At 42.0% G+C, this 10710-nt stretch overlaps 1 protein-coding gene across 2 annotated transcripts in view; it reads right to left on the reverse strand.

The window, feature by feature from the left end:
* RTF2 (replication termination factor 2) overlaps positions 1–9945 on the reverse strand; it is a 39661-nt gene extending 29716 nt beyond the window's left edge. Inside the window, exons 1-4 of one of the 2 annotated variants that reach the window (XM_026503785.4) lie at positions 9785–9945; positions 5697–5791; positions 4903–4996; positions 2765–2904 (exon numbers count right to left, since the gene is read on the reverse strand). In XM_026503785.4, the coding sequence (XP_026359570.1) occupies positions 2765–2904; positions 4903–4996; positions 5697–5791; positions 9785–9853 (398 nt within the window). In that variant the 5' untranslated portion in view covers positions 9854–9945. The remainder of the gene's footprint in view (positions 1–2764; positions 2905–4902; positions 4997–5696; positions 5792–9784) is intronic. The other variant, XM_026503784.4, reaches the window with a different exon arrangement.
* Between the last annotated feature and the right edge of the window lie 765 nt (positions 9946–10710).

Consider the following 10710-nt stretch of genomic DNA (forward strand, 5'->3'; position numbering starts at 1 on the left):
TAGAGTAAATCTGTATGCAAGGCCATGAAAACATGCTCACATTAGACAGAGAAGTAGGAAAAAAAAGAGGTTAGAAGATATGTATAATATGTTTCCACGACTGGAAAGATACACATTTATTTCTATTTCTACTGGCAGAGCAGGGACGTGCAGAGCGTGTGTGGCGGTGCTGAGCTGGTCTGTGGGGGGGGTGTGAGACTCCAAACAACTAAGAATGTTGCTACTGGAGGCTGGGACTGGGGGAAAGGGGCAAAAATCACATGCACATTCTACTTTACTCCAATTCCTTAGGGATTATAGTGGATACAGACTGCCTTAACAAAACGCAATTAATAACACTGCATTACATTCATTTACTGTTTTAGGACCCCCCCCAAAATTCTATTTTATGGATGCTTACTAATTAATAGTTTAGAAAATTATTTTTTTAAGATTTATTTATTTATTTGACAGAGAGAGAGAGAGAGAGAGAAAGAAGCAGAGGGAGAGGGAGAAGCAGACTCCCCGCTCAGCATGGAGCCTGAGGCGGGGCTCAATCCCAGGACGCTGGAATCATGACCTGAGCCGAAGGCAGCCGCTTAATGACTGAGCCACCCAGGTGCCCCAGAAAATTATTTTTCTTTAAACAAAGGCTCGATGTTTTCATTACACTAGTTATTTCTATTTCTCTCTGTATTTAAATCTTTATTATATAAGCTTTAATAAATGTATGAAGTCACCCCAAATTCATTTCCTGTGTGCAGGCCCAATATAGCAGGAGGGCAAAGCCGAAACAGGCAAAGCTCAATTAACTGGGAAGAGAGGAGAGAGATTAACCAGCGAAAAAGGGGAAAAACTAGGGAAGCCACAATGGGAGCAACAGGCTACAGGTAACCCCTGCTCAAGACCCCAGAGTTGAGTCTGTTTCTGCCAAGTTCCTCTTTTGGGGTGGACCATGGTTTTCTTAAAAAGAAGTGGGAAGCCAGACACAAAAGGTCATATACTGAATGATTCTATGTATAGAAAATCTCCCGGGGCGCCTGGGTGGCGCAGTCGTTGAGCGGCTGCCTTCGGCTCAGGGCATGATCCCGGCGTTATGGGATCGAGCCCCACATCAGGCTCCTCCGCTATGAGCCTGCTTCTTCCTCTCCCACTCCCCCTGCTTGTGTTCCCTCTCTCGCTGGCTGTCTCTATCGCTTCAAAAAATAAAATTAAATTAAATTAAAAAAAAAAAAAAAGAAAAGAAAAGAGAATCTCCCAAATAGGCAAATCCATGAAGACAGAGCAGACTGGTGGTGGCCAGGGGCTGGGGCTGGGGGAATGGGGAGGGACTGCTCTGTGACTATGAAGTTTTCCTTTGGCGTGAGGGAAATGGAGGAAAATGGAAGCAGATGGAGGCTGGTGGCTGCAGAGCACTGTGGCTGTACCAAACACCCCTGAAACATGCACCTTAAAATGGTCACCACTATGTTACAACTTAAACCTTGAAATAATGTGTGTGTACACCACATACAGAAATACACACCAAAGTGGGATGAGGTGAGGTCCATGAGTCTGCTTCCCCTGAACTTCGGCTTTTTAATTAATTACTTTTTCTTTCTTTCAGCTTTATTTAGGTACAACTGACAAACACCCATTGTCTATCTTTAGGGCGCACAACTTGATGATTTGAAATATGTACACACTGAAATAATCAGCACTATCAAGCCAATTAACATATCCGCCACCTCACAGAGTTACCACTAAATGATAAACTCTGAGAGGCTTCACTGATTGAAGTCATACTATATGAAGAATATAATCTTTAAAAGCTCCTTGGGCCTAAAATTTGACTTCTCTCCAAATCCACAAAGCCACAGGTAACGCCACTTCAGGGCATGGTGGTCACGCTCTCTGGCACAGTTTGCCATGCGTAGCGCACACACGTCCGTTAAACGGATGTGTACAAATGTGCCAGAATGCTCCAGATCCAATGTGGTTGTTTATAGTTCAGTTTTTATTTACTTGAGATTCTTCCCCCACTTCACCCCCGCCCCTGTTTCTTGAATGAAAAGAGTAAAAAAAATACTACCTTTCAACAATATGTTAGATGGAAGATTCCAGATGGCAGGTGGGACTACCAGTTATTAAAGATATTTCTAAATGGTGGGAAAACAGTTGAAAGCTTTGGCTTACTGAGACATTCTACAAAAAGACACCTACTAACCCATTCAACATTCATATCTTTTAAGGCAGAAATATACAGGTCACTTATGTTTGCTATAGAACTCTTGACCTTAGAATTTCTGGTGCTCTAGTCGGAGGATTTGTTCGCTGCAAATTCAAAGCAAGTTATCATTATCAGCTAGGTCTTTAGCTGACTGATTGACCACACGTTATGTGACAGTTTTCCACTGTATGGTTTTCAGCAATTATAAGGAAATGGGAGTTGTCTGATGGGCAACATTTGTCCTTTGCTTTCTTCCCATAAGACCAAATAATCCAACTCAAGTCTTGTAAGTCACAGGAGAAATTTTTAAAATCCCTCTTTACTTTAGGTGCTCCTACTCTCAAGAACAGAAAGCACAGACACCAAAGTTGAGTGGACTTGCTGGGACACCACATTATAAACAGCTGTTAGGGAATGAACATGGTCTTATGCCAGCACCGCCACCTCTAAGGCACTACCCAAAGCAAAGGACACCTTAAAGAAGAATGTGTGATTATAAAGGTACAGCACAAATGCTAAGAACACCAATATTACCCAACCAGACTCCACACCATCTGCCCCACATCTGTTACTGACCTGTGCCGGCCATTCATCTCCAAGCCCACAACGGGGCAGATGAAACGTGCCCGCTGGAGGTCATCGTGTTTGTCACCTTTTGTGTTTCCTTTGTCCCCTTCCCAGGCGGGATTATCAGAAAGCCTTAGTTCTGTCACATTCTGTGAAAAACCATCCACAGTTAAGAATTCATCTGATAGGGGCGCCTGGGTGGCACAGCGGTTAAGCGTCTGCCTTCGGCTCAGGGCGTGATCCCGGCGATCTGGGATCGAGCCCCACATCAGGCTCTTCTGCTATGAGCCTGCTTCTTCCTCTCCCACTCCCCCTGCTTGTGTTCCCTCTCTCGCTGCCTGTCTCTATCTCTGTCAAATAAATAAATAAAATCTTTAAAAAAAAAAAAAAAAAAAAAAGAATTCATCTGATAAATGGATCATGCTTAGCCTCAATAACCACCTAAATCAACCGAGAAATTGTTATTCCAGTCCTTTCCCATCCAAACCTCTTCTTCCTAGCTCCTTTCCTTTGGCTGTCAACTGTGACATGGATAAAAAAATTAAACCATAAATTATGATGGAAAACAAGGGTTTTAAAATTCACTGGCAAATGAATTAATTTCTATTTTACAAATATTTTCATATTTAAGGAAAATTACCTTTGGCCATGAGAAATAACCCCGCTAAGAGAAAGCTTTGTATTAGTTTCATCCAAAAAGGAACATTTTCTTTCCCTGTGAATGAATCCTCACGGAGGCTGTTCCATATTCCTGGCGGCCCATGTTTATTTAATAATTGAACAGATAGTAAAATCTATGAGGCCACAGTCTAATGAGTCCAAAGCAGAATATTAGAGCCAGAGAATACTATCATATTCCAAGATCTGGCCATTCAGGTTTTCAAAAGCTTGCCTTCACAAGGAGTGATAGAATGGCTCCACTTTAGCATTTGAGCATTTCTTGACATTTAACAGTTCCACCCTGATTTCAGCACTCCGGAGAGCAACTGAGTGCCTCCAAAGGAAAGCCACCAGGTCTACAGTCAATACAGTTAGCTTCCTGGTTGATAGCTGCCATGTGTCTCACCAAGTTCTCTGCTCAAGAGTACTTGTGGGCTACTAATTGACAGTAGTGACTATCTTGCATATTTGCATTGTTTTATTTGAATTCTTCTGCCTTTACAGTACTGATTTCTTGGAAGTCTTTTCTTTTCCATTAAAATTAGAAGTTCAATCACATACCTTGAATATTATTTTAAATGTAGAACTGTATAAATTAATTTCAATGATAATCACATTCTTGATATAAGATAATTATGCTACCATGGGTTTTTTAAGAATGAATTCTCCTCCCCAGATAAAAGTGACAAAAATCGGCATGGTATTTCTAAAGCACTACTTTACCTACATTTCAGAATTACTAATTTGCCTGAAATTAACATATCTTGTATCCTGTAATCCCTCCAAGAATTCAAACAAAAGGCCTAATATCATTAAAAAATTTCCAAAGAAAGAAAAGGAAAACCCAAAGCCTTATATGGGGAACCAGGGAATCTGGTTCTGGATTAGGTGCCTCATTAGCTGTGTGGCCTCAAAAAGTCATGGACAGTGAGTATTCTCACCTGTGAGAGAAGGTGTCTGACAAGGCTGATGGTCCTCAAATTCTCTACCACTTTCCTGATTTTTCTCCCATCGACCAGATTTGCAAGATTTTGTCCTCTCGACCAACTTCCTTTACTAAAAAACTCGTTTTTCCGTTTTCACAAAAGAATTTTAACTGCCAATCAGAATGTCTAATCAGCAGGAGATACCACACTGATTTCACAGCGATCTACCTATAAAATTCTCCAAGGGTCTTCCAAATCAAAAATTCAAGTAACTGAGTTTTAACTACAAAAATGATGTCTCCAAACATTTATACATCACATTAAGAGTTTTCAAAGTTCTTTTCCACATATTAAATTATAACAGATTTATAAGGCAGGAAGGACAGGTATGGGAACTTCTGGCTTGAGCTTTAAGTGACCTGCCCCAAATCATATTCTCATTAAGTAGCTGGGTGGGACTGGAATTCCAAATTTCTGAGTTCAGTCTATAAGGTACATGAATTCTATAAAATAAAGTTAACCACTGAGACCCCTGGAGAACTTCAGAATCATCAGTCTTACCTTAATGCTTTTAATGTGAGATGCTGCCTTCCCAAGAGCCTTTCCAGAAGATTTGTCCAATAGAAACTCAATGACGGCATCTTTGTTATAAAGTCTGCAACAATAAGGATAGTCAGAACATTCTGGCAACAATCAACCTCCACACAAAGGAGTAAATTCAGTACAATCCAAAGTCATTTACATCTGATAACAGAAATGCCCTGCATTATTAAAAAGTAAATTAAATCCTATCTCAACTATTTCCAGAGTATACAAAGAAAGAAACTAGTTTAAATCAAGGGCTGCAAACTGGTGGTCTGAGGGCTGAATGTGATCTGAACAGGACCTTAAAAATTGGGAAATTTAACATAAAAGTACACATTTTCAACTTTTCCTGGGAAAAACAATCAGAAGTTCTGGAATCACTAGGCCTACATTCTTGAACTGCAACAACTGGCTGGAAATGAGTAGCAGCAACCCTTTTAGACAGGACACAAACTCTCCAGTTTCCTCAAGTTCCCACCATTCCCTAATATCCCACAGAGTTCCTTCATGCATTTGTTTATAACTGACCTCCTACTGGCCCCTGAATTTTCAGATCATAGATTAAATAAACCAAAATGAAGAGAAAAATGCAGAAGTATGTTTAGAGACAGCAAATGATAACCTAGGCTTCACAAATTTGTTTGAGATAATTCACATTTCATGAATCAAGAACTGCATTTACACATTAAAATTCTTTTTTTTTTCGCATTAAAATTCTTTTAAAAATTAATTAATAAAAACTCATCTCAATTAAGTAAAAGGAACCATACCTGCCAAGTTCGCAGGCAACTATTGGTCGCCTTAGTATTTCTTGACTTAGAGTACAGTAGTTCCATTGGGCCACTAATTCAGCATCTTTGTCAACCTACGAAAAGAAAAAAAAAATCCTTTCAATTAACTTTCATCCCTGAAAGACATATGGTCCACAGGTCTACATATAAAGGCTTATTTAGTTATACAACATGTAATGATTTTTGTCTTTTAAATCAAAGACAGTGACACATGAAGTTGGGACTTAAAAAGTCCAAAACTAATACCATGTCAAATCAAGTTCCCGCTAAACGGGACACCTGAAACAAAACAGTTCCCATCTAGTCATTAAATTGCTTATGCAAGCTGCATATAAGAATTAGTATTTGTGGGGCGCCTGGGTGGCACAGCGGTTAAGCGTCTGCCTTCGGCTCAGGGCGTGATCCTGGCGTTATGGGATCGAGCCCCACATCAGGCTCCTCCGCTATGAGCCTGCTTCTTCCTCTCCCACTCCCCCTGCTTGTGTTCCCTCTCTAGCTGGCTGTCTCTATCCTGTCGAATAAATAAATAAAATCTTTAAAAAAAAAAAAGAATTAGTATTTGTATCTATTTTTTAAAGTTTATTTTTTTAGTAATTTCTACACTCAACGTGGGGATTGAATTCAAAACCCTGAGATCAAGAGTCACATGCTCTTCCAACTGAGCCAGCCAGGTGCCCCTAGCATTTGTACCTTAATAGTAAGTAAGAGAAGCCATACAGAAAAAAATGAGCAATACAGGTTAATTTCTATCAATGGGAACGGCTCCAAAGTTTTAGCTGAATTTAAAGACTAAGAATTTAGAAAATAGATTTTTTTTAAGTCCAACACCAAGATTATATAATTCTTTATAAAAATCACCAATTTAACACTGTTCATTAGGGGGCATATCAAATCCTTACCCACACTCTGAAAATCCAAACACAAGACCTTCTATTGCCCTCAAATGACATTTCACCTATATAATATTCCACATCCCACTCTTTTCCCCTCCTAAAATGCCAAACCTGAATAATACAGTAGGATGGCACAAGTGGGAGAAAATGGGAAGAGAAAAAAAATAAGGAAAAATTTCCTTAAATTTACCTTTTGCAGTAACAACTGCTTAAGTGTTCACTGTGTGCGCCAAGTGCTGTGTTAAGCAGTTTCTGTGACTTAATCTTTCAGCCCTCATAAAAACCCTATAACTTAGTATTTTTACTTTGTTACTGAGGAGATGGAGGTACCAAGAGGTTATATGTCCAAGGTCTCACAGCAAGTAGATGGAGGAGCTAAGATAAGAACCCAAGCAGGCTGGCTCCAGCAACCATGTTTTATTTTGTTTTGTTTTAGATTTTATTTATTTATTTGAGATAGAAGGGGGGAGGGGCATAAGGGGGGAGAGTCACAAGCAGAATCTGAGTTGAGTGCGGATGCCAAGGCAGGGCTCGATCCCCCGACCCTGAGATCATGACCTATGCTGAAACCAAGAGTCAGACACTTAACCGACTGTACCACCCAGGTGCCCCAGAGACCATGCTTTTAATCACTACTTTCCAACGCTTTTCTATTATTTCAAACAGAACAAAATAAAAACAAAACCCAAACTACAACAACTGTTATTCTATCCATACCCCAGACCCAAGAGCCACACTTTGGCCACTTAAATAACTTTTATCAAAATTCACAGTATAGCTGAGCCCCAAGAAAAACCTGCCACCAGTGAAGTCGATTTACTACATCCTTAGCAAAGTCAAAAAAAGCCATGTTCAGCAAGTCCAGGATCTCCCTTCTGGATCCCTCACCTGCTTTACCCATAGCCCTTTGCTGATTCAAAAAATAATTGGGAGAGCTGGGGACAGGGAGAAAAGTGATAAACTGATCCTTATCCAGGTTACTAAACCCAAAAAACTTCTGAAACTTTTTTTTTTTTTTTTAACCAGGGTCTCTCTTCTTTTCAGGGCAAGGTCTTAAATTACAGCAATGATTTTGCCAGCCCAAACACACCATATGAGTGATCAAAACTATTAAATTATTATATATCTATTTGAAATGTAAGCAATGCAAAGGCTGAACTCTGTTCACTGCTGTGTCCGCAGGCCCTGGAATGACGTCTATGATAAGCATTTAATAAAGTATTTGTTAAATAAATAAGGATAACAAAAATCCATCCTGCCTGAGTACTCTGGTTGTCTGGGATCACCCTTTCTTCTTTTCTATCCCCTTCTGACACCTTGAAAAGCTTTTCATTAAGCTACTCCTCTTCAGCCCTGGCCACAAGTTAACGAAACTAGCTGAATACTTTTTTGGCAAAAGTTCTCCTGAATGTTAACTACCTAGCATTTGTCTATGCATCTGTAGGTGTGACGAGAGGGCGCACTCCATCCTCTTGAGAGTTCTTTCATTCTTGCAGCAACACATTTACCAGATGTCTACTGTGTGGTAGACAAAAGTAAGACACAAAGTCTCTGTTCATGTCCGAGAAAGACAGACAATAAACAAACGAAAACAGTGATAAGCACTATAAAGAAAAGTAAAGCAGCAAAGAGGATAGAGAACGGTGGAAGTGAGATGTATTTTGGCAACAGTGGACGGAAATGACATCTTGAGGAAAGAACTGAATGAAGTAAAGAAACAACTGATATGAACATCTCGGTGAAGAACACTGTCAAGTTGTGGAAATTATACTCCAGGCTAAGAAACTAAGGCCTGGATGGCTGAAACAAAATGAAAGACCTGGAGAGGGGTAGAAAATGAGGTGTGGAGCAACGCACCTGATCACACAGGACCTTGTGGGATTTTGTTCTGAATATGACAAAAAGCTGCTGGACAATTTTAAATATAGTAGTGATATATGAGATTTACCTTTTAAAAAGATTTTCTAACTGCTGGAGAATATATGGAGCATCCACGTGTGCCAGGCACTGTATTAGGTACTTCACATGCCTTGTTATTAAAAAGTAATTACTAATGGGGGACACTTGGCTTAGCTGGTAGACCACCTGACTCTTGATCTCGAGGTCATGAGGTCAAGCCCCATGATGGGCGTAGAGATTATTTATAAAACAAAGGGTTAGGAGTGCCTGGGTGGCTCAGTCATTGGGCGTCTGACTTTGGTTTGGGGCGTGATCCCAGGGTACTGGGATTGAGCTCTGCGTCAGGCTCCCTGCTCTGCTGGGAGTCTGCTTCTTCCTCTCCCACGAGTCTGCTTCTTCCTCTCCCACTCCCCCTGCTTGTGTTCCCTCTCTCGCTGGCTGTCTCTCTCTCTCTGTCGAATAAATAAATAAAATCTTTTAAAAAAAAGGGTTAAAAAGTAAAGTAATCACCAATGCTAACTTTGAATTCCTGAATAAATGGTTGGAAATCCTGGCTTCATTACATATCAGTTGTGTGATCTTGGTCATGTCACTGACTCAATTTCCTGTTAGTAGCATGAAAATTATTATATACAATTTTTCACAGTTATTACCTGTGAGAATTAAGAATTATCCACTCATTCACTCACTGTATTTACTGTGCCAGGAACTGTGCTAGCTGTAGAGGGGAAAAGACGAAGACTGCGCCACAGGGAGTTTATCTTTCTCTGCGACTGACATTAATCAACCATGAAGGCAGTGTGCTGGGTGGCAAGGTAGTTTTTTAAGAGAAGGACCGGATCTCATGTGGATAAGAGAACCTTTGGGACGAATTCCCGGGAAAAATGAAGTTAAGTGTGTACAAAGCTCAATAAACAGCGGCCATTTGTATCATTGTAACTAACGGCAGAAAGCTTTAAATACCGGCCCTGCCACTTACTAGCGTTGCAACTTTGTCCTCTTGGCCCTCAATTTCTATGTCTGAAAAGCGAGGATGAGGACAATACGTGCCCACAGGGCTGTTGTGAGAACTGTACGAGCTACCCCGTACTAAGCTACTGCCAGGTGAACGGCAACAACAAGCACTCAATAAAGGCCTGATACTAATAATGTTGTTAATATGAGTTCTCCTAATGAGATAAATGACCACGGCAGCGTCAGGAGCCCCGTTAGCTCCGCGCCTCCCCCGCTCGGGACCCCAGTACCGACGGTCCCCACCGGACCCACGTCGCTAACCTTCTCAACCTTCTTCGGCCCCTTCACCAGCTCGTGTCTCTTGGGGATTGTTCCTCCGTCGCAACCCATCGCAAACCAGGAGAGAGCGTCTGCAGCAATAACCCGCAGCGACCACTGCCGGGGGTCCCTGGCGACCGCTGAAGTCACTTCCGGCGCGCCGGGATGACGCAATACGCCCGACGCGGCGCAGTGGGGCGGATCCGTTGCCAAGCCCCGGTTGCCATGGAGAGCGTCGCTAGGCGCTGGGCTAGGCCCCGCGGCTAGGGCTGAGTGAGCGCAAGCCAGTCCTCGCCCGCACAGAGGCTCGTGGTGCGTCCCGGGCTCCCAGGCCCGGCCCCTTCCTCCCTTCTTCCGGTGGGTGCAGGGTTTCTGCTGCACCGTGGCGATCGCTCGCTGCGCTTCGGGGGGGCAGGGGTGACTCAGGAGCACCCCCCTTTCTTGAGCCCCGTCCCACCCTAGCGTGTCTGACTGTGGGTCTGGCACATCCCCGGGCTGGGAGCGCTGCGAGGGAAAGGGCCGCATTTTGTTAATGCAATTAACAATGCAAGTGAATGGCATCTGTTCTTTCAGATAACAATTAGCTGTTTAAAGGAGAACTTTTTATGGACCACCACTGTGACTTCAGCACTCACAACAAACCCTGTGATGTGGTGTTATAGGGGATTCTGGAGAAGTAAGATTCTTTAAGGCCGGAAACTTTGACACTGCCATGCATACGGTCCATAGGGGAAAAGTTGCAGAGTCTGTACGTGCATGTGTTTGATTCGCAGCTTGCTTGCTTGCTTGCTTTCTCTAAAAAAAATCAGGCATAGTGAACAGAGGCAGATATAAAACCCACACTGATGTTTACCTGCCTTTTCCGAGAGACAGGTTGTATTACCTTTGTAATGAGAGCACAAATCCCTTGCAAAACCCCTGCTAAAATC

This window comes from Ursus arctos, unplaced genomic scaffold (genome assembly GCF_023065955.2).
Source record: "Ursus arctos isolate Adak ecotype North America unplaced genomic scaffold, UrsArc2.0 scaffold_16, whole genome shotgun sequence".
In the NCBI taxonomy this organism is placed as follows: domain Eukaryota; kingdom Metazoa; phylum Chordata; class Mammalia; order Carnivora; family Ursidae; genus Ursus; species Ursus arctos.